This window comes from Dermacentor variabilis, chromosome 6 (genome assembly GCF_050947875.1).
Source record: "Dermacentor variabilis isolate Ectoservices chromosome 6, ASM5094787v1, whole genome shotgun sequence".
NCBI lineage: Eukaryota > Metazoa > Arthropoda > Arachnida > Ixodida > Ixodidae > Dermacentor > Dermacentor variabilis.
The window spans coordinates 48,788,824-48,812,954 of record NC_134573.1 but is presented as its reverse complement, the minus strand read 5'-3'; the positions used below and the strand labels follow the sequence as shown (position 1 = coordinate 48,812,954).

General features: G+C 47.2%; 1 protein-coding gene across 1 annotated transcript in view; it reads right to left on the bottom strand.

The window, feature by feature from the left end:
* Window positions 1-24,131, bottom strand: part of LOC142584787 (glutathione S-transferase Mu 2-like) — a 42,626-nt gene that overhangs the window by 5,394 nt on the left and 13,101 nt on the right. Inside the window, exons 2-3 of the mRNA XM_075695050.1 lie at window positions 11,109-11,322; window positions 7,172-7,363 (exon numbers count right to left, since the gene is read on the bottom strand). Of these exons, the coding sequence (XP_075551165.1) occupies window positions 7,172-7,363; window positions 11,109-11,322 (406 nt within the window). The remainder of the gene's footprint in view (window positions 1-7,171; window positions 7,364-11,108; window positions 11,323-24,131) is intronic.

Below are 24,131 nucleotides of genomic sequence, written 5' to 3'. Positions count from 1 at the left end.
TTGGCCACAAATACATTGGGTATGTGCCACTTTTCAATGAACGTCTCTCACTATAACACTACAGCCAGCTGAGCTACCAATGAAATGGGTATGTGCCGCTCGTCAGTGAACGTCTCGCTAACTTAGGCCATTGTTTATGTTTCACTGGATGTGCAGCAAGCGAGGGAACAATTATGAGCGTTCGCACGCACGAGCGCGACACGCTTGTAGTCTCGGATGCCATGCGCTGACTTCTCGGCAGTGCGTCTAGAAGGCGCAGTGTGTCCAGAAGCGTTTCTCAGCGTTCGCACGCACCGTCGTGGCATACATTTCAGAAAAAAATGTGCAGGCTTCGTGGCGGTGCCGCTAGGTGGCGCCGAGGGTCCTTAGGGAAGCGCTAAACAGCAGTCTCGCTGCATTGCGAGTGTTAGGCATGACTGTTTCGGACGGTGGAAGTACGTTGCTGGAACGGATTAGCATCGACATTCATACTGAGATGGGTTTAGTCACAATTTTTAGATTTCGCCTTCATCGAAATGAGGCCGCTGTGGCTGGGAATAAATCCACTGCCTCTAGATCAGCAGCGTAACGCCATAAGCACTCCTTCCAATGTGGCTGCGCTCGCTTTATAAACCTTTATGACCAAGCCAATCCGCTAGTCAACACTATGTACCATTGGTAACACCATGTACCACTATGTAACACTAATAAAGATACTTTGAGCCTTGGCATTTGATTACCAATCTTGCACGGCAGCAACCAGGAACTGCAAAACTGGAGGAACGGGCAAGAAAAGCTTATCGTTATTTGAAAAAAGTGTGTTTTTATTCGGGCCTCTAGATTTTACTGTAAAAGTACCAGGTCGTGAGATCAAATCCGCGCCTTGGCCGCGGCATTCCGATGGCGGCGAGATGCGGAGAAGCCCGCGTGTTGTGCATTGGGAGCACGTTAAATGCCTCTGGTGGTCAAAATTATTCCGCAGTCCGTCAGCACGGCGCCTTTCCTTATCAAATCGTGTTTTTGGCGCGTAAAACCCCAACCGTCATTCAGTCCATTGATACCTCAATGTATTCCGCAGAGGAAACTGTGGTCGAAACCAACCGTCCAACAAACTTCGATCTCTGGTTTTGTGTCGTTTTGCAATAAAAAGAGCATCAGATCCAACGAGTTGGGATCTACATCAAGCGAAGCGTTGTGGGCGGTCATAAAGAGTCCCAACACGAGATTGTGTCTCATAGTTTTGTTTCCTTTTGTTGGATCCAAAGCGTGAAATGCTCCGTTGAGGGAAAAAGCCGGCGTCTGCACTATCTTGTAGCGAAGCGGCACGTAAGGGCCCATTCGCTGGGACGCCACGTCACGAGCGCACTTCAACGGAGCAGATCGGGCTCAAGGGAACTGCTCTCGCAATAGCACTCCAGAGGGGTAGTCTGTTAAGCTCCACCTACTGCGCGCGGCCATTTCATCTGTTGCTGGGCTGGGCTATGTTACGCGTCTGAAATAGGTGCCTCCAGCCAGTGAGCGCTTCAGCAGGAGACGAAATTGAAGGCACCGCTAGGTGGACACTTAAAGCATACCTCCCTAAAACCCCTAAATAAAGAAGCAACGACTTCCGCTGAACTTTACCGCTTTCTCTCTCGCCTGCCACGCCTCCGGAGAGCCTCCTATTAGTTGAACCGCCATGGTCACATGCTAGCGCGTTCTTTCTTTTTTCTTGGTCCTTAGCTGACGCCGGTGCCATTCCTGGGTATCTAAATTGCGCTTCGATTGGTTTATGGTGGCGGAGTTTTGGCGGGAAGCGTTTCGCTACTGCTATAGCCGTTTACGTATTGTGGCTTGCCTAGCCTATGTTGTCTTTATTGGTGCAACAACTGAGGACGCTAGTGGGAAATACTTTTCGCCATTCGATCCAGAAGAAGCAACGCGGCTCGCCGAAAAATTTGGCTGAACAGCATCGGTGGGGCAAATTTTGAAAATGTGCGGGAACCGCGCCTTTGTGAGGAAAGCGGACGTTCATCAGAAATCGCTCGTACTCAGAATATTTGGTGAGAAGCGCGAGCACCAGCAGCCTTTCTTCGCACTCAGTAACGTTCGGCATGGTTGTAGTTGAAAACGTTCACTCGCGGCTATGAAAGCCGTCCTTCATTTTGTATGAGCCTCACCGTTCAGGCTTCTGGTTTGGCAGGCTTCATTATGATGTTGCCTACATTGCGTGGCGCACTCGTTTCGTTCTAGTTGAAACCGCTGCTGGGCTCTGACACGAAAGTTGCGCTTCATGTGTTAGCTCGACCCGCCCTTCAGTGACGCGTATTCCATACTGAAGTGACGCGCATTGCTCGACGTATTTATCTTTTCTTTTTTTTAGTTGGACTCCACTCACGAACTCGAAACCAAAACAGCTGTTCTCATGGTCTGAACCCCCGCTGTTCACGCTACTCGCGGTGCAAGTCTAGCTTTCATGTAGCACGCATTGGTGCACGTATTTGTATTTGCGGGGTTGTTACCAAAGTCGGAAGTTACTGTGCGTAGGCACAGCAACGGCACATTATTTTCAGTATGCCTTATCTGCGCGCATGATAAATCAGAACGCAGACATCCGCTAAACACAGCCGAAATTACATTGCGTTCAATGATGTCGTGTATATCTAAGCTCACTGAAACATCCTTAACGCGGATAGGTCGGGTAGAAGAAACCTCTAACGAAAGGGCGCGCAATGACGCAGACTATTTTCTACGTTCGACGTTGATGAAATTTTTACGAGCACGTACACGGCGGGCTGACGTATCAACAGTTCTTATTTTCGAAATTATTTCTGAAATATCACGGTGTATATCCCCCCCCCTTCAAGCCTTGTATTATTCCTCAAAAAACTTGTGCTAAACCAAATCTTAGTTTATTCAACTTAGGATCACTTCAGTGAATACCAATTTGAAAACCAATTCCTTCGGAACTACGGCATCAAGAAATTAAGGCCCAATGCATTACCAAGCCTTTCTGCAGTACGAGCAAACGCGCCTTTGCCAGAATATATTATGGAATTACTACACCACCATGGGTTCATATAAAGCCTAGACCCCAAATCAGAAGTAAAAGGTAAATATACACATAAAAATTGTGTGTTGTTCTAGTTTCTCTTGGTGGCGTTGAAGTTCAAACAAAGCTGATGAAAAGGCGCCATCAGAGAAAAAACACTCCTTTCGCTCCCTTGCGCACACCACCTCCAGAGTTGACATCGCATTCGAAGTGATCGCAGCGGAAGGATCTTCGATAAAGCAATGCAACGTGGATCACAGCAGTTACTGGAGTAACTCATTTATGAACCTCTCCCGTCTGAAACGCAGCAACCAAATCCATCCGGCACGCAGTGCACAGCGCGCCATAGGTAGCCAACGTTTCGAGCGTCTGCTAGCTGTACCCGGCCTAGGTGCTGCCACTGTCGGCACTCGGCAAGAGCCAAGAGAAGGACCACCGACAGAGGAGGAGGAGAGGAGATGTCATTATTTTTAGATCCATTAAGAGTTTTTATACTTCCCCAGGTACTGCGTGGGGGCAGAGGTTTCAACGTGACGGCACGTCATTCTCGCCCTGGTTCTCGAAAGCTGGCGCGTAGTGCCCGGGCCAACACTGCAGCCTGCTGCTGCTTGCTGGCTCGGCCAGCACCTACCGCTATCACCTGCCAAGACTCTGTTGCCACTGTTCCCTCGGTCTCGCGTCGTGCAGGACGTTGGCGAGATGCGCCGTTGGCACCGCAGGCTGGCGCTGCTTGCTGGCTCGGGCAGCAAGCAGCGCCAGCCTGTATAATAATACTCGCAGCGTAAAACTCGAATGACCGCTAAGCGACCTTCAATTGTACATTAACGCTTTCATATTCACAACTAATAAGAAGTGCTTAAGCGTTCTCGGATGTTTTGTTTTTCTTACCCAGTACGGCCGCCGCTGCCGTGAATGAATGCATGAATGGATCCAAGAACGTCCCCTTTGGGGCGGTGGGTTGCAACACTAAGCAGTTGTTATTATTTCGCCTAGTTATTATTTCGCCTAGTTATTATTTCGCCTACTTACCTTAAGTAACATGAGCAGTTCCCGTCAACAAACTTTCTGAACCCCTATTAGCAACATTGTTTTTGTAAGCCTCCATTGCATGTTTCTTCCAACAATCTTCCAGTAGCCTCTTACTAATCTCTATTGCGCACATGTTTACCTTTCCCCCGGTCTCGCTGAAACCAAGGCATTCAAGGAGACTAGAGAAGCCTAAACGCACCGATGGGCAGATATTTTCAGTCTAATAAACCTGCTTCATCGTTCCCATAGCTTTACCCCAGTATGCACATGCTTCTTGTTGCACCTAACTTTATTAGTGCGCGTTCTAAGGCATCCTGATCGCACATCGAAAAGTAATTAACTTCACTTAGAGTTATCATAAATTGTTTCTTTCCTGATTTCGTTTTTGCCTCTTAAAAATTACTCATGGCATGTTTCTTCTACGTTGCCGCCACCCATGAGACGACCTCAGCCTCTTTGACTTTCCGCTTGACGTTTTCTGTAGCAGTGCTGCTCGCCATACAGGCTGCATACTTGCTGGTAATCTTTCTAGTTCTTTTCCTCCACTGTGAATCAATGTTATTCCTGTACAAGTACCTGAACACTCTCCAAGCCCATTTGCTTTTTTCCATATTACGCAGTCGTTCTTCATAATTAATTTTACTGTGAGCTTCCCTCATTCCGAAACTTGTCCGGCCCGTATCACCCTGCACAGCTCCAATTGTAGTCTTCTCGTGTACGCCCAATGTGAGGCGTCCTACTGGCCTTTCGTTGCCATTGAGACCCGACTGTTTCCTTATTTCAAGCAAACAACCGCATTTCCAAATATAAGTCCTGGAACAATCACACCTTTCCACATACTCTGGAGCACCTCTTACCTATTGTATCCCCATAGCGCTCTGTGTTTCGTTGTGGCGGCATTTCTATTCCCCTTTAGTGTTGTTGTTTCTAACGGTATTTCCATAAATCTATTGCCTTCGTTGATCCGTATACCAAAGTCATCATATTCTTTGACGCGAGGTATTTCCTGGCCCTGCATTGTCACTGTATGTTTGGTGTTTTCATTGAATATCATAACACCTGATTTTTCACGCTAAATTTAAGTCCTAATCTATCACCTTCCTGTCCACACATATTATCCAGACGTTGCATATCACTTTCCTTGTTATCTATCAGCACAACGCCATCCGCATAAAGCAAACCTGGAAGTTGCTGCTTTACTACTGTACCCGCCTGTTTCGCAACTGTCTTTGGCAACTGCGGAAGTGACATGTGGTGGTGCTGCAAGACACGCAGCAGGGATGACGTCACGCACGTCCTCCGCTGTACTTGGTTTGCCTATGCAGCAAGAAAAAAAGACGCGCAGCACCCAGGGTTATGCAAACGCGGTGAGCTTCGCAAACGAAAGCTTTTCTTTTAAATAACACCTACAGGCGCGTAAAGAACGCGCTCCAGAAACGGACGCCTTCCTGACCGCTGCACACCTAGCCCAGTCCTTTAAGGCCACTTCGCTGTTCATGCCTTCTCAACATCGGCGCCTGCGCGCTCCAGGAGTTCAACCAACCTATGCCGACCCGTACGGTGATTACACGCTGCCGACCTGCTCACACGTCCTTCTTGCGAAGCTGGAACTCCTCGAAGCTCCTGGTTATCTACGCACGCCCTCATTCCTCCCCACGGCAAGGCCCGTACCTGATCATACCCCATCAACAAAACATTTTTCAACATTTCAAGAGGTCAAGACACCGCCCGATACCCAGTACGCAGCGCCGCCCTCCAGAATATCTGTAGATATTACCGGTGCATGAACGCCGACGATTTGTACTGACCGCTGACCCCGTTTGCGTACTACACTCATCCCCCCTCTAACCTCCAACTTGCCGTCTCCACACTGTACTCATTAAACTGTTTCAAGACGCCTATACCAAGACGAAAAATGCGGTATGTGCTTGAAAACGAGACTCCATGTGGGGGTGCCGAAGTGCCGAAGTGCCGATGCGCTGACGACAAAGTAAGGCGACACAACCCAAATGCAACGAACGCGTGAGGTAAGGATGATGATGATGAGAGTATAGCTTCTTAAAAGAGGGATCGGGCGTCGCTCTTTTAGTCACCTCCATCAGAGTGATTGAGGGCAAACAAACGAGGAGAATAACGTAGCCGATTTCTACAGCTCAAAGTGGCAGCATCTCTTCTTTTTGACCAGAAATATTTTTCAATTTGTTCGCTGATTTGCGGAATCTAGCACGCCTCGTATACGTGCTGACAGTGTCTCAATATACAGAGCTTCCCAGCTAATTTTATACGAGCTCTTCATCCAAAACGTGAGAAGAGCCCGGCTGTACACACGCCCCCTACATGATGTGTTTCGCCAGTGGCAAGACAGTGTGTAGCTGCAATTCTTCAATGCTAATCACAATAATGCCGAAATTCATGGTGAGATAGGCTCTGCCGGAGTTTTATATTGTGGATTTGTTGGCACCGATGCACATTTGCTATATTTCGCGTTCAGATTTGAAAATGTTGCCGAACCAATTACGTTGATGAAGCAGTCGGTATCATTCATGTTATATTTTTTTTTATTTGCACATGAGCTTTAGGTAGCCATCGGTACAGTTTCTTATGTCAGCCCATATTCGTAAGAGTACAGGGTGCTTTAGGGGTTACATATAAAGAGCGGGTATGATGACGTCCTCCTACGAAATCTTCAATGCTACGAAGAAGTGCGTAGGACACAACTTAGTTGTATGCGTGGGTCAAGAACTTGACAACAGTATACTAAGTATTTTGTAAAATAAGACCGAAGTTCCCAGAAAGATGGATACTCAAAGAGACAAGCCGCTGTTGGACAAGTAATGTAACTAAAGCTAATATTTCGACTCGCCGTGTACACGTCAGTATAGCAACAGCGACAGCACTCACATTACCGACAAACACGAATCCCCCTGTCGAAGCATTCGCTTCATCAACATTCCTTGTTTTACCACTGTCGACACTAAGTGTATTGTAGCTTTATATGAATAAAAACTACTGTATTCAAATCCCCTTCATGAGGTTTGTCGCTGGGCAGCATACATCTTATCAACTGAAGTGCTTCACAGGTACAATCTGATACTAAGGCCCATCAGGGCTTTTTAGAGCAAGAGTGCGTACTTGAAGACTCTCATAGACCATGAAGTCCACATAGGTGACGTTCTTTCCAGCTCCGTACGGTCCGTGCTTGGCCAAGTAGACTTCAAGTTGATGGAGCCTGTCAGCCACGTCAGCCAAGAATTGCCGCCGCTTGTCATCCGTGTAGTCTGGGTCATATGACAAGCGCGCTGTATCCCACAAAATGTCGAAGGCCTGCGAACCCAAGGAAGGGCAGCCGCTCAATAAACGCAAACTAGAAATGTTTTTAGATGTACTGGTGATAGCCGATGTGCATTTATGTATACTCAAACACTGCGCTTATTATTTTCTTTTTGTTTTGCATTTCCGTGATTGAATGCGTTCTTGGGGAGCAGGCTGTAACAAGAAGCACTCTACAAGAATCGCCACTGAGATTGCGTGGCTTCGTATTGATGCAGACACAACCTAAGCAGCGGCAACTTCGCTGCGATTACAGTGATGTCTTTGGCCCTATTGTATAGCGTCTGGCATTTTCTACATTTCTTTGTTTCACTTTTTACAGCAAAGCTGTTTTGGGTAGGTTCTGTGGATCTTGTATCCATGGACATTGACCAAATATTTTTCACACGTGGGCCGATCCCGAAGATAGTGCAATACCAGGCCGATGCGCCGCTGAGGGGAAGCCGGTGTTAAGCACTCCCCCTACGTAGGCCGATCCCGAAGACAGTTTAATGCCGGGCAGACCCGCGGCGGAGGTGAGGAAGCTGTTATGCACTTCCCATACGTCGGCCGATCTCGAAGTTAGTGCAATGCCGCGCCGACCCGCGGTGGAGCTGAAGCGTTCGTTAAGCACTCCCCGTACGTGGGCCGAACCTGAATACAGTGCAATGCCAGTCGAACCCGCGGCTGAGGTAAAGCAACCGTTAAGCACTCTCCGTACGTGCGCCGATCCCGAAGATAGTGCAATGTCGGCAGAAACCCGCAGCGGAGGTGAACCAGGCATTAAGCACTACCCATACCTGGGCCGACCCAGAAGACAGTGCAATGCCGGGTCGACCTGCGGCAGAGATGAAGCAGGCATTAAGCACTCCCCGCACGTGCGCCATACCGAAGACAGTGAAATATTGAGCCAATCCACCGCAGACGTGAAGCAAGCGTCAAGTATTTCCCGTACGTGGGCCCATCCCAAAGTAGTGCAATATTCGGCCGCCCCACGGCGGACGTGAACCAAGCTTTAAGCACTGTCCACACGTGGGCCAATCCCGAAGACTGTGCAATGCCGGGCCGACCCACGGCGGAGGTGAAGCAGGCGTTACCCCGTACGCGCGCCCATCCCGAAGACAGTGCAATATTGAGCCAACCCACGGCGGACGTGAAGCTGGCGTCAAGTATTCGCCGTACGTGCACCCATACCGAAGACACTGCAATATTCAGCCGAGCCAGGGCGGACATGAAGCAGGCGTCAAGCATTCCTCGTATGTGGGGCCATCCCGAAGTAGTGCAATATTGGGCCGCCCATGGCGGACGTGAAGCAGGCGTTAAGCACTGCCCATACGTGGGCTAATCCCGACGATTTTGCAATACGAGGCCGACGCACCACTGAGGAAAAGGAGGCGTTAAGCACTCCCCATACGTAGGCCGATTCCGAAGCTAGTGCAATGCCGGGCCGACCCAAGGTGAAGGTGAAGCGGGCGTTACGCACTCCCCATACGTGGGCCGATCTCGAAGTTAGTGCAATGCCGCGCCGACCTGTGGTGGCGGTGAAGCAGGTGTGAAGCACTACCCATGGGTTGGCCGATCCCGAAGATAGAGCAATACCAGGCCGACGCACCGCTCAGGCGAAGCAGGCGTTAATCACTCCCCATACGTTGGCCAATCCCGAAGACAGTGCAATGCGGGGCGGACCAGCGGTGGAGCTGACGCAGGCGTTACGCACTTCCGTTATGTGGGGCGATGCCGGGCCGACCCACGGCGGAGGTGAAGTAGGCATTAAGCACTCAGCGTACGTCCGCCCATCCCGAAGATTGTGCAATATTGAGCCGAACCCCGGCGGACGCGAATCACTCGTCAAGCACGTGGGCCCATGCTGAAGTGTAGCGCAATATTGGGCCGCCCAACGGCGGACATGAAGCAGACGTTAAGCACTGTAAATACGTGTCCCAATCCCGAAGATTTTGCAATGACGGGCCGACCCACGGTGAAGGTGAAGCAAGCGTTAAGCACTCCCCATACGTAGGCCGATCTCGAAGTTAGTGCAATGCCGCGCCGACCCGCGATGGAGGTGAAGCAGGTGTGAAGCACTACCCATAGGTTGGCCGATCCCGAAGATTGTGCAACACCAGGCCGATCCGCGGCAGAGGTGCAGTTCGCCAGTAAGGGGCCCACATTCACAGCTTCGCCGATCATCCTTTTTCTCAGAGTGGAAAGGAAGTTACTTTTCTTTGGCCGCCTGAAGCAACTTCTTCGATTAGAAGCGTTTTAAACGTAAACAATTAACTGCGACATATGCGCAAGGAAGAGAACGTAGACAAAGAAGCATGAGCGCAAAGAAGTGCTAATCTAAATAAGAAAATGTCGCAGCTTACTGTAAATGAAATGCCTGATTTGTGTAAGTAAGGTGACGGGAAAACGGGTACGCTTTTCGATATAGCAAAGGTGCCAGTAAATTGGGTGCTTCCCAGGAATTTTTTTCAATTCGCGTGGCCCATTACAAGGCCTGTAGAAACGCCGCCGTAAGTACTGCGTTATTTTTCTGACCAAAAGCGTGTAGGGATAGAGTACGGCCTTCCAGAAATTCACTGGGCGAATTTGAATGTCGCAGCGACAAACCTGTAACCAGAAAAACAGTATCGATATTATTTCAATGAAGGTGGACCTAGAACTACCATGCTGTGCAAAACGCACACCGTAAGAAATTTTTGTTTGCGAAAATAAACAGGTTTTTTAAAGAGCGCCTGCTGACTACGCGGTTGGGGTAGATTCAGAACCGTGGAGATAATAATAAATACACAAACGATCTGCAAATTGCCAAATAGGTCGCAGCAGCTGCTATGGAAATGGTGATAGATTAAAATTTGCAATACAGGACAGCATACATCAATTTTATGAAAGCCCAGGCGCGCACGCAGGCAAAGTGCTTGAGTGGTCTGAAGCATTATGACAGTTTGATTTACGTATTTATGTTAAAATAAACATTGTAAGTAGTGCCACATATTTCAGCGCTTCTTTCAGTTTTGAACGTGTAGTAAAAGGTTGTATTGTATTTTGAAAACAGTAATTTAGGAGCGTTTATTCCGAGACGATGCCATCCTAGCCGGTAAAAAATTTGCACATGTCAGCGCAAATAAATAGGCTTTTATTTAAGTTCTACAATAATGTGGTTGCGCCGCTTTAAACATACAATTGCCCTATTTCGTATTTCTGCATATGCTCTAATCATTCAGACAAGTCATCCCATAAGTGCTTAAAACAAACGGCCACGGTAGCTTGGTTGCTGTGGAATTGCGCTGCGGAGCTCGATGCCCAGCTTTCGATCCCGACTGTGGTGGATGCATTTAAAAATGCTCGCACAGTTTCATTTAGATCCACGTTACAAAACCCACGGTGGTCAAAGTATTCGCAGTGCCCCACTAAACTGCACGCCTCATAATCAAATTGTGGTTTTGGAACGCAAAACGCCAGCATATAAGTTTCAAATAGGTACTCAGCGTAACAGTTGAGACGCAGTCTGCAATCCACTGTTAGGATGATGCGAAAAAGGATAGACAAGGTGACTACAACACGAAAGTTTGCATTGCTTGCGCATATTCCGCTAATTGGCTTGAAAGTAAACATTCATTTGTTGCTTTGTGTACCAAGGTCAACCGTAGAGGGAAAATGCTGCAGCTTCTTAACAAGCTTTGAGTAGTGCTGCATTCAGTAAGCTCATGAAACAAAGAATGAAGGATTTGTTTGCTTGTCTACGCGATACGGCCGTCACCTCATGTTGAAGCACCTCAACCCGCCGCAACGTTTGTTCGTCCTTTGGTACGAGGCCGTGTTTGCGCCCCAAGTATTTCAGGATGGCCTGGCTTTGCGTCATCCGTACGTCGCCGTCGATCAGGTACGGCAGGTTCGGGAAGTCCAAGCCGAGCTGGTACTTCACCGCCAGCCACTCATCTCGGCTAGGCTCTGAATCACTGCCGTAAGAGTACCTGCGCAGAGACAGCAGCGGTCGATTGTCAGTTCAAGATAGTCGTACTGACAATATTGTGGGCGATCACATGCGAGAGCGGTTATCGCAGTAGTTTTAAAGCAATAGCTTTCTTAGAGTATTCCACGCACTTTCTTAGGGCCAGCCTTCTATGTATGTATGTCTGTATTTAGCTGATTTTCCGCTTACGTGGCTCACTTGGTATTTCGTGTACAAATGGAAGGCGCATCAGGCTTGCTGAGGGAAAATTGTTGGAAACCAACCATGGTTCCCACCTGAGCCACCCAGTATGTGGCAATGTGTACATATATGCTGCTCTTCAATAAACCACATTGGCGTCGACATGTGCTACTCTTCATTAGATGCGGCACTATTCGACGAAACCCTTTGACCTCGAAGTGACCTTTAACCTTTAACGGGCCGCTCCTTCTGTGCTCGTCTTCAGTGAACCACATTATTGCCAAGTTAGGTCAATGGGTATGGTCCAGTAGGGGCGTGCCGTCCTTCAATGAGAGTATTTATGCTAACTTGGGGAACTAAGTAGGTGCTACTGGGAATGTGCCGCTCGGCAATGACGAAACAGGGACATTAAGTTTCTCCGATGCTCAGCGGAATCAAACCCACGTCACAAAGGCTCCTAACTTGCTTGATCAGGCTTCTCCACAAATGTATAGATAAGTGGGGCTTTTCAATGAATGCCTTTCGCGTCAACGCTTCAGCAAGCTGCCCCATAAGTTCACTGGGTATTCGCCGCTCTTCAGTGAACGTCTCGCCATCTTGATTCAATCAATATGCGCCACTGAGTGTGCCGCTAGTGAAGGAACAATTGTCAGCGTTCGCAGGCATCGGCGCGCCATACTTCTCGTCTCAGAGACCACGAGTGGAGTTCTCTGCAGTGCTACTGCCCTACATTTCAGACATCACGTGCAACGCGGTGGATGCTACGCAAGATGTGCGGTGACGAAAATGTATTACTCCGCGCGTTCCTTCCATGCCTCGCTGCATGGCAAAGGCGTATGCTCGCGGGAGGCTGCCGCGACGGGCGGCCAATAAAAAAACCTAAAACGAAACCCAATGAAAAACAAGTTGATGTAGTACAACAACGCATTAGATAAGCGTATACCACAGTTTTTTTGCCTCTAAGGATTAAAACGTTCTTTATTCAATACTAAGCCTCTATAAAGAACAGTTTCGCACCATGACGATCCATAACATAAAACTACTACTAAGCGCGGACGCAGACACTGCAAAAAGTCTTTCTAGCCACCGCAGCGTTGCACCTGATATCTGAAACGGAGTATAGATAGCGTAGCGTGTGCAGAAAGAAGGGCGAGAGAGGAGCTGCCGCATTAGGCGTTTTAAGCGTTCGCACGCATTGGCGCGCAATGTATTTTGGAGGTCATGCGCATTGTTCGTAATGGTGGCTTAGATGGCGTCGAGTGCCCTTAGGGAAGCGAGCAAAAGGAATCCGACTGCAGTACAAGGCCCACACCTAACTCGTTTTGACGCGACGAGTTAGGTGTCATTAGGTTGCGTCGCTATATTGATTTATTGATCAACGCATGACTGTCGACCGTCATCGTGGGATGGGTTCTGTTGAATTTCTCTACACTGGAGCTAAAAATAATTCACGGCCTCTTACATAATAAATTTCCATATTTAGGTAGACCGTTCTTCCCTTACAAAGTTGTGGCGCCAACATTTCGAGGATAACAAATATAAGCAGAAACCAAGGACTGCGCAGCAATAATTCGAAGCGGAAATGATTTGCGTACACCTCGAGGGGGAGCAAGGTATAATATACCACTAATAATAAGAGGCAAAAGGAAGTACTAGATGGAGTAGTTTATATTAAGACTTGATAGTTGGACAGCATGAGGAGTAGACAATTGGGATTGGGACAAGAGAGTTATGCATACAGGTTTCTACTGCATTATCAAAACGATCATCAATATACGGTGAACTAGAGACGTGGTTCGACATCGTTTCGCCGCCCCGCCTGGGCCAGGCCCGTCACTTTCAGTTGGTGAGCCAGACCTGCCCGACGATGGCACACCCGGACAAGGCGCAACATGTCACACCTAAAGCCCGGTCCGATCAACCACAAGCGAATACGCCTACATCCTGCCATGCAATGGTATAGTACACGCTTAGAGACAGTCAAAGCGCTGGCAGCTAGGAACTGGCAGCTGCTGCGATAACTGTTGCAATGTTTTGTGCTAGAAAAATGCTTTCTCGATCGCACCGGGCAGGCGCCGGCGAGCGATGTGATGCAGCAGATGGCGGGCGGCGTACCTGACACAAGATGATATAGTGCGTGCACCCCATTAGGAGCTGTCTGCTCTATGACGTCGCTAGCCAGTATTTGCACAATATGATCGAGATGCGTGCTTCGCTTGCTGTCGCTTCCATTTCTGTACTGAAAGTAGGCCCACCCGCATATAGCGGCACTGAATAACTCTCGTCCAAGCGGCAAGGAACACATTACTCTTCATATAATGTCTACACTAGTACACAAGGGCTGTAATCATTTTCAAACATAAGCCATTATTGGTAGGTTGAACAAATTTACCAAATAAAAGTAAATTCAGGTGACATACACCAAGCGTGCAATAATCTTGTTGTGGCTGGTATTAAAGGAAATTCATCATTTCTGTGAAAGTTCTGCTGCATTGTCACCGACCACGAAATAAAATTGTGTTATTCGTTTGAAACGCAAGCAGGCGACGCGTCACTTCAGGATGACAACTGTAGGCGGAGAACCAAAAGTGGTATTAAGCCCGTATCTAGATGTTCACAATAACAAAAGGCGCTTTTTCCAGAACGAAATGAGAACAAGACTAGTTATCCACACTTATGACTCTACGGATACTACTATACATATACCCCTGCAATCTGATCAAACAAGTGTAATGTTTTGAAAATCGTGTGATAGCTGTCGCGAACAGAAGCGATACTGCCACTGGCATTTTGTTGGTTATGTGGAGGTTAAAAGCGAGTCCACGAAGTCACATCAGGCAGTAAGCAAAGACCGATGCAGCAAACTGAGCTATCCGCTTTTTACTTTGTGCTCCTGCTTGGTTGTGGCATGCATAAGGGAAGAATGTTATTTTGTCAGGAAGGGGGGGGATATTGGTGGGAATGGAGGCTGGCGCCTGATGAGATTTCCCAACTCCCTACCCTTAGTGCATATATATAAATATATATATATATATATATATATATATATATATATATATATATATATATATATGTGTGTGTGTGTGTGTGTGTGTGTGTGTGTGTGTGTGTGTGTGTGTGTGTGTGTGTGTGTGTGTGTGTGTGTGTGTGTCGTTAGCAAATGAATACGAAGTTAATTCTTCAACTTTTCAAATTCGGTGAATAAGCTTCAATTTCTCTAGCTATAATAGCGAACAACTTTCTTTGGCTATGAAGGGAAAGCTACTCAGGCAAAGCGCACCCAAATGACAACCATTCTGAAGAGAGTCCCGCGCCTTCATCCCCGTTGGTGTAAACTGGGGAAAAGAAAACATTAAGATCTTATTCGCGACAGTTAAATAAGACAAAACACGCCACTCTATGTAAACGCTTATTTATGTTGCGGTTTTTCCCTTCCGCGCGTGGGCAAACGTGGAACCATCGAACCTGGAAACAGCGTCGATTCGCCGTCTCTTCCGAGCAACCAAAAGCACTGTCAAGCGCTTGCAGACTTCCTGGCGTGACAACAAACGCGCAAAAGCTCCGCCCCTGTAGGTTTCCCTACATAGGCGCAGAAAGTTGTCCGCGAATATAGTAATGTCTGTCTCTTCGTATAATCCAGCTCAAAGACAAGAATAATGCTATGTGCCACAGGCGACCTAAAAAATATCCTTAAAACAAAAATGTTTATCCTGTATAGCATGTGCATAAAGAAAGTGGTGTGTGCAACTAAATATTTACGCTCAAGTCGTCTTTTGTCTTTGTTAGAAAGTGATAGTATGCGAAGGGTTATTTTCTTATGAGATACCAGAGACCAGTACGTTTTGAATACAAAGGTGGAATTTCTACTGACAGGTAATTTTTTTAATGCCCGGATAGCGTGTTTCTGAAAGTTGAGAATGATACAACGGTTAAAGCGTACGTGGTCGCCTAAAGTAAAAGCACATGCTGTATATGAGAGTAAACTGAGGAATATTAAAGCTGCGTTTGACTCTGGATGACATCGAAGTTCTGAACCTGTTTAATACATTTACATAGCTTGCTATTTTCATCCGTATTTATCGAATGTGCTATGACCCCAACATATATCCATCATATATACTATAGCAAGCAATTTCATTCAGTTTTCTCGAACTAGGAAGGTGCTCTGAAATGTAAGATTGAAGCCGTGTGCAACAGCCTTGTTCTTGTGCGGAATATCACAAATTTTGTCGTCACAACGTTAGGTTAAAGCCTAGTGAATTTCAACCACAATTCAGGCTCATTTAGCCATTCATTAGCCGTATTTGGTATTACGAACAAGTTTGGTCCCGTAAGAGACCTTTAGTAACGTGTGTGTAACTAGTTGATGTGACTTTTATGCCTTTAAACTATAACATTAATGCAAAGTAAAAGTAAAACAGTACACGAGATGGATCCCTGGGGGACACTAGCAATGACACAATACCAACGACCAAAATGGTCACAGTGTATTTAAACGTAATGTCAAGCTATGTGCTAATAAATTGAGTGGTGCTCTCCTTCTTGCGTAGTGTTGCATCTTCCTCAAAAGATAAACATCATTCACAAAGTTTAAAGTTTATCGTAAATGATGAACAAACCCAAACGTCTATATTTGTCTTCTGTATTATCCATCAGATCTTGCATTGTAGTGCAAATTCAGTATTTTGTTTTTCTCGAAACCCAAGCTGGTATTTAAAGAATTTGTCGGTGTCAAGGAATCTCATTAGGCGATGGTCAAAAATCTATTTCGTAATTTTGCCACATACAGAAACGACCGAAATAGGCATATAATTATCAGGCCATTATAACTCTAGCCTTCTAAATGTGGCACATACGCGAGCTGCCGTCGCCTAAACAGGGAAATGTGCGGTGCTAAGCACATCGTTGCATTTTGGGTGAGCGAGCAAACGATCATCCCAGCAACTTCCTTGATGGAGCTAACTGAAATATCGTCAATACCTGGGCATCGTCATTACGTAAGGAGGAGATCATGTTGATTATTCAGCTCTCGTCACAACTGGATAGAAATATTGAGTTCAAATTGCCGGAACTTAAATACGTTACGGGGTCCGGGCTAGGGCTACTCTTGTAATTGTTGCACCAGTGGTTAAGAACAGATTATTAAGTTTATTGGCCAACTCATTCCTGTGTGGTCAGCAACATTCACATGTGGTGACATCAGGGCTCATCTGTATTGTGTGCCGAGCGATTCATTAGGCATAGTCCATGTTACTTTTTTTAGAACTTGCACAATTACTGTTGATACCGTGCTAGCATAATGTCAGCGCCAAAGTTATCCCCAACTTTTTTATACTCGTGCAGGATTGCTTTGTCATCGGTTTTAATAAATTGCGCAAATACTTAAGTTTATTACTGATCCTTTTGTAGAGTGATGTAGCTATCGAAGGCTTCCTCGACATGTTATGTTTCTTCTTAAAACGCTCAGGAGAAGTTTTGTACACATATTTAAGTTAGTGGGACAGCCTTCACAACATTTACAATTGTCTTTTTCCACGAGAACATCACTACAGTTAGATTGTGTTATCAATCATCGAAGTAAGCTAGACTATCTCAGTCCATTTTCCCATATTTTGTGCTTTTAACAGGTAAACAGTAATAGAAACTGCTTTTAAATGCTTACGAGCTAAATATCCGAAAGCCAAGTGTTTGTAGCGGTAGTTTACTGGGATTGTCGTTAATTCGAAAGAGGTTCACATTCTGACAGTGCTATTACTGCACTTTATTGCATTAGCTATTGCTATTCTAATCTAGTTTTACTACACATTTACTATAAAATATTGGGGCATTTTAGTAAATTACTGCACTACCCTGGCCTTTTTTATTAAAAAAAGATAACATACGATCGGGCGACATCGCGTCATTTTCTCTCTAGAGATGCTTTTCCCACCAGTACCCAGCGCCTCTCAGTGTGTTACGCCAGCCCAGCACCGTTCCAGTACTGTCATGTGTGGGGATGCGCGACTCTCACGCGTCTCCTGATGTTGTTTTCCCCGCACGGCCTGTGTAATCTGTCTTCGCCGCGTGACTTTACGGTGGCGATCGGTGTGGTTGCAGAAAAGTGCGAGAGATGGCGCAAGGCGTTGCGCTTTCAACGCCGCCTAAAGGCGGGGTTACTTCGTCTAAACAGGGAGAAGGCGGTTCTTGTTTGGCTTGGAGTCGGCGAGCGACGCGGGTTTAGCGCGCATGCGCTAATCCATGCTTTTGCGAGACCATCAGGGGGGGGGACACTCCGTATGGCTCCCATTGGCCGTTTTCGAGCAGACGCTCTTTCGACGCTAGCGCCAAGGTCCCCTTCAGTTACGGCCCTAGCCAATGGGCGACGCAAAAGCAAAATGGCGGCGCACATGATTGTTTACGTTGTCATGGCAACAGCAGCAGCAGCCGCACGGCACCTCCTCTCCCAAACGGTTTTCTTTCCTTTTTGTTTTTATTATGCCGACTCGCTCCGCTCCATTTCCCCCTTTCCCCCATGCCGCGCGCGCCGCTCACTTTTTTTTGTTTTTACTCGTAAGCGGCGCGTTTTTTTTTTTTATAGCGCGCTTGTTACGACGCGCCACGCGCCAGCTCGCAAGCAATGCGCGCGCTACGCCGCGCATTGGCATTGCTTGCGAGCTGGCACGTGGCGCGCCGTGGGCTATGCGTTGGCACGCACGCAGTCTTGCCCATACTTGTATTATACCAGCATGTGCCGGGACATAAAAAAAAATTCCACTTCCAACACAACAGATGTTTAGTCTCGCTTTATTGACTTCGTTTCCGAAAGCAGATTTTTCTTACAACGTGGTGTGATGCACGCTCAACAAATGAGCAAAAGTGAAAGGTGCATGACATATACAAGAGTACTAAAGACAAAAGTTCACCGATGGTGAAATAACAAAAGAAAGCGCTAGAAAACGCTAAGGCCGTTTCATGTACACACATAAAAAAACAAGATTTTTATATAACGTCCTCAAGACCTAAATGTAGACGAGCTCCTGATATGTGCACTAAGATATTGCCAAAATTGGACGACGTGTATGACATAGTCATGACAACTACAAAAAGGTAAAACTCACTGGTAATGGCAAAAACAATGACACGCAAAATACCTGAAAGATAGAATAAAATGCTAACATTGTTTGACTGAGAGCCACACCAAAAGAAAGCTTACTTATATATCTGCACGAAAGTATATGAAATGCGTGACATGCTCATTACTGCTGTACAAATTCAAAAAAAAAAACATAGCAGAAGAAAATAACATTGTACTAAACACTGAAACACACATTACCACCTTATTTTTCACTTGGCCACAACTTGAGTAACGGTGGCAAGGGGAACAGAAGGTAGTCGGCTTTTGCAGCATCGCATAGAAAACATTCGCAGAAAGGCTTATTCCTCAGTCAAAGACCAGGTAAAACAAGCCAACACGACTTTTCTTTCTACCCAAATGCAATGCTTAGCAATAAAATTACGTCACTTAAGGCACTAAGTCGTACCTACTGGGCTCTCCTTTGCATAATAAACACGAACTGCAAAAATCTGCATGTAGGACACTTGCAATGCTCATGCTCTCCAGAAGAAAAAAAAAGCGTATCATGCCTACACATGAAGGTTGTTCGCGCGGTTTTCCCATCGGGGGTTACGGAGATAGTACACAAACACTAACAGTAATTTTTCAGCTGTTAGTAGGTTTGTAGAACGTGATACACAGAAAAAGCACTGAGGGCGGTATGGAAAGCTGGGCAAGTTACTGAAGTTGCAGAATGAGACTTGGCACAGAAAAACACAAGTCACAGACCATGTGACAATGAGGAGGAACATCTATTTGTCAGCTTTCTCTACCGGGAAGAGGCAAGTGTAGCACAATCAAGGCGCAACGACGTCCGGAGCCTCATGGAGCACACAAATGGACAGGGCTGTGTTCGTGTACATGCGCCTTCTGATGTCCTTGGGTCTGAGCGCTCACCTGTTGTCTTTAGGCACCCGGAACAACCTTGCAGGACTTGTTTTTGAGCTATTTGTGCACCACTGCACGATGCACGAGCGGTACGAGTCGTGCAACGGGTAAAACCTCGCGGAGCACAAGCACACAGCTACCGAGGACCACAGAACTGACGAAACTAGCCACGTCGGTCAACGCACAGCAGCGCACGCATCTCGATGACAGTAGATAACAAAAATAAAGCGTTGCGTAGCGGACTAAGCAGCAGCCGGGCCGGTGGGGACCTCACGGCGGCGCGGGCGCGTAGACAGTCGAAGGTGAGGGAGTTGCGTGGGTGTTACGAGAGAGGGCGTGGAGAGAGGAGTTGAGCGGGGGGAAGGGCTTGGCCACCTGGATCGGCGCGCGACGATCTACGAGGCCATGCAAGGGAAACGGATTTTTGCGTTCGCCCATTACAGAGATGGCGCCAATTTCCTGTGCCACTGAAACCGGGGAGTGTCCCACCCCTGAGACCATCTCGCGAGGCCAAGAAGCACGACAATGGAATGGACGAACACGATCGTTGGACCGCGCCACCGTTCGCATAAGAGTACACACGAAAGACCAGGCGTTGGCTTTCAGCATGGGGCGAACATATTCGCTCGATATCCGGTCGCGGCGAGTCGGACTTCCTAGATTTGTCGCTCGCCAATCGGCATGTTCTGTCGTTAGCAATTCCCTTGGAAGGCATTAGTGTATAAAAGATGCAATAAATGCCCTTGTGATTGTTTACGCTACTGGGTTGTTCGTTTGTCTCTAGAGCATGTGCGAGAGCCCCTCACATGCAAGCGATGAGCGGCGTCGGCTTGCTTCAAATCGTGCGCATGCCGCGAGGCACCGGTGTCTTCAACGGTGCTTACAGACCTTTCCGCGAATGCAGTACAGCGAAGCTCGTAGTGCGACTAACGAAAGCTCGAAAACATTAACTATCCATTTAAATGATGTTCAGAAAGAACGAGGTCATTCGCCGAGGGTAGGTATATTTTGGAGTGCGTGGGCCGATTCTCGACCCCCTTCAACTAAAGAACCATGCTAGGTGGCAGCAATCCTATAGTTGCAAAAAAATAAAAAATATTTGGATCGGGCTGTTCGTTACCCCTACTGAATAGTTAAAGTTTGAACTTCTCTCACTGCATTCCCAACAAATGATTTGTGCAGGGTCCTGAATATATCACTGCGCGTGTTCAAAAAAAGAAAGATGTTGCACTCGCCGCTGCACTGCTCTTGGTCAAATATAGCAGAACGATCGCATTTTGTTATCGGCTTCGTTTAGTATAACACTTGGTACGATTAGTGGCCTGTTTTTTAAGACAAAAATGGGAAACTGTTTTATCCTATGGAAAAAATAGCGTCTGAAAAGCCGGCCCTGGCACAGACTTGTGTGATTGAATCACGCAAACGCTTTGCCATGTTTGGTCTCAACAGAGCGAGGGCGCTTATGCCGCAGGCTATGCAGTGTCAGGCTACGTAAGGAAATTACTCTGCGTTCTGCGCAAAGCGGCTTGCTCGGCTCGCTTTGTTGTATATGTTATGAGTAGCTGCTAGCGCGTAAAACATTAAAGCTTACAATGCACAATACAGGTGCCGTGAGTACACACTGTACAAAAAAAATGTACAAATCGTTAAAGATATTGACGCGTGTACACCTCCCTATGGGCACGTTGCAAGTGCTAGGCGGCGCCCTGTCTTTCGGACCCCTAGCGCCATATGACGAATAGTTGCTCGAATGCGGTAGGAAGGAAGGAAAAAAACTTTATTTAAGGCCAACATTAAGGCCCAGTGAAGTAGAGCGCCTGCCCCGCTAAGGCTCGTTGTTCATCCTCCGAGTCCGAGTGAAGCCAAGCACTCCAGGAAGGAGGGGGAGGGTAAGGAAAATGAGGAGAGGTAATGGCAGTGTTACATGAGTACAGAATGTGTTCTGCACCTGCCCTTATCTCCGGACAGTTGGGGCAGTGAGCTGTGCTACGCCAACCGAAGTTGTAGAGCATTAGTGGCGTGAGAAGAGTGTTCGTTTGAACTTTACGAAGGACATGTGCTTGTTCCGTGTTGAGTGAGGAGTGAGGTTGGGGCAAAATAGTACGGTTTTCCTTGATGTTCTTGTAGTAATCAGTTATTTGCGCTTTGTACGTGGCAGCGTCTTCCACTGTCGTTGGATTTGGCCAGGGAATCGAGGGCGCCCGGAGGTTAATTTCGCGGGCACGTTGATGAACCAACTCATTTCCCTCGATCCCAGCATGACCAGGCACCCAACGCAGGGTGATTGTAATGCTCGGTTTGCGGTTACAGGATTCTGTTAAGATGTCATGTAGGTGTGTTTCCAACAGTCGTTGTTGTATGTTGCGAATGGCTTTGCTGGAGTCGGTATAAAGGTTGATGTTACTGGAGTGGTGCTTAGTGAGTAGAGAGGCTTCTTGTATGGCATATATTATCGCGTGAGTCTCCAGAGTGGCTATGTTGGGAGGGTTGTAAAATGGCCCAGCTGTTTGGATGATCGGTGCTGTCTGTCCAGGTGTATATATTGCATACGCGTATGATCCCATGTCAGAGCGTGTGGCGTCCGTGTATATCGTGATGCATTTCCTGTCTATGTGGTGATGTTTTGCTTGCGCTTGACGTCGACCGTCATGTAGGTGTGGCGTCATATTTTTTGGTATGTTTGTAAATGCAATGTTGCGTGGTAGCGGAGGGCTTTAGTTAACTGGTGTCAACTGGATAAGGGCGATCCCTGCTCGTTTCAAGATGTCGCATCCTTGCTCCGTACAAGACAATCGCGCTACTTGTCGGTCTCGGTGTTGTTGTGTTAGTTCTGCGAAAGTGTGAAAGAGGCCCGTTTGTTGAAGGCGCTCATTTGAGGTGTATATCGGTAGGCCCAGGGCGGCCTTGTGAAGGGTGTTGAGTGAAGATTCGAGTTTCCGAGTTTGTGTTTGTGTCAGTGTTAGGAATGGGGCGGTGTACAGAAGCCTACTATACACGAGCGCAGTCACGAGCTGTGTTGCTTGTTCTTCTCTCAGTCCGTGTTTTTTGCTAATGATTCTTCGCATTAGGTGCGTGAGATTTCGGCAGTCTTTTTGATATTGTATAACGTTAGAATTAGCATTGTTGTTGTGATTTATGATAAAGCCGAGTACTCGGCACGATGTAACCTTTGGTATCTGCTTGCCTAATAAGGTGAGTTGTATCAGGGCGTTTGTTTTCTTTTGGTAATGTGTTCGATTCATGAGGAGAAGTTCCGACTTTTCTGCTGAAGGTTCAAGTCCGGCTTTATGTAAGTGGTTAACTATGGTCTCGACGCCTTTCTGGAGGGTCGTTTCGACGTTCCCTGGAGATCCGGTTTCGCACCATAGGGTAATATCGTCGGCGTAGAAAGTGTGGTGAAGGTTAGGGATTGTGGATAGCTGCGTTGATAGCGCTGTCATGCAAAGATTAAAGAGGGTGGGAGATATAATCGATCCTTGAGGTGTTCCACGGGAAATATTGATGGGGGAGGAAAGAGACTGCGCTGCCTTGAAGCGTGCTGTCCTGCCTTTGAGGAAACTGCGTATGTAATTGTACATGTTGGCGCCGCATCCACTGTCGTGAACCGATTTGAGTACATGATCATGTGTGACATTATCGAATGCCTTTTTTATATCTATTGCCAGAAGGGCTTGGGTCTGTGCTGTCTTTGGCTGCAGAAGCGTGTTCTGTAGTATGAGAAATAAGTCCTGTGTGGAAATGTTCTTGCGATAGCCTATGAGCTGGTGCGGAAAATGTTTCGTGTTATCCAAATGTTCTTCTAGTCTGTTCAGTGCAAGCCGTTCCATTGTTTTGCCCATACATGATGTTAAGGATATGGGTCTGAGGTTGCAAAGCGTGGCTTTTTTCCCTGGTTTTGGGATCATGGTAATGTGTGATGTTCTCCATTCGTCTGGGAGGGTGCCCGCGTTCCAATGCTCATTTATGTGCGAGAGAAGCGTTTCTTTATCTTCGTCGGGCAGATTACGCAGAAGAGTGTATGTGATGCCGTCAGGACCCGGCGCCGTCGCCCTATTGTTTTGCATCAATGCTATGTTTAGTTCTGCGATAGTGAAGTCACCACCGATGTTGTCGTTTGGGGGGCCCGTATAGTCTGTGTACAGTGACTGATGTGCCGCAGGTATGTAAAGGGTCCGGAGTTCATCAAATGTTTTGTTTATACCTTGTGTACTGGCGTGTTTCTCTATGGTAGGGATCACTTGTTTCTTTGTGCCGAGCAGGGCACGCAAAAGATGCCACGTGTGTTTTTTGTCTAACGTATTCTGGATGCTATCGCAAATATGGTTCCATTCTGTCTGTTCGAGCGTCCGGGCATGATTGATCGCTTGAATAGTTACATCATCTACCTTTCCACGAAGCTGATTGTTATGCGGTTGCTGGGATAAGACTCTCAATAGTTTTTTACGTTTTTTCCAGACGCGTGTGAGGTGCGGGTCGGGCCGGTCTACCGGCGCTGAAGTTGTGTGCGTGTCTGTAACTGCTGTCTTAGTTTCTAGGAGGCCTTTAGCCCACGTGTCCAAGTCATGCCCTGTGTTAGTGTTATTCTGCCTCAGTTTCCGGAATTTGTCCCAATTTGTGAAGGTGACTGTAGCGCGGCGCTTTCGAGGCGT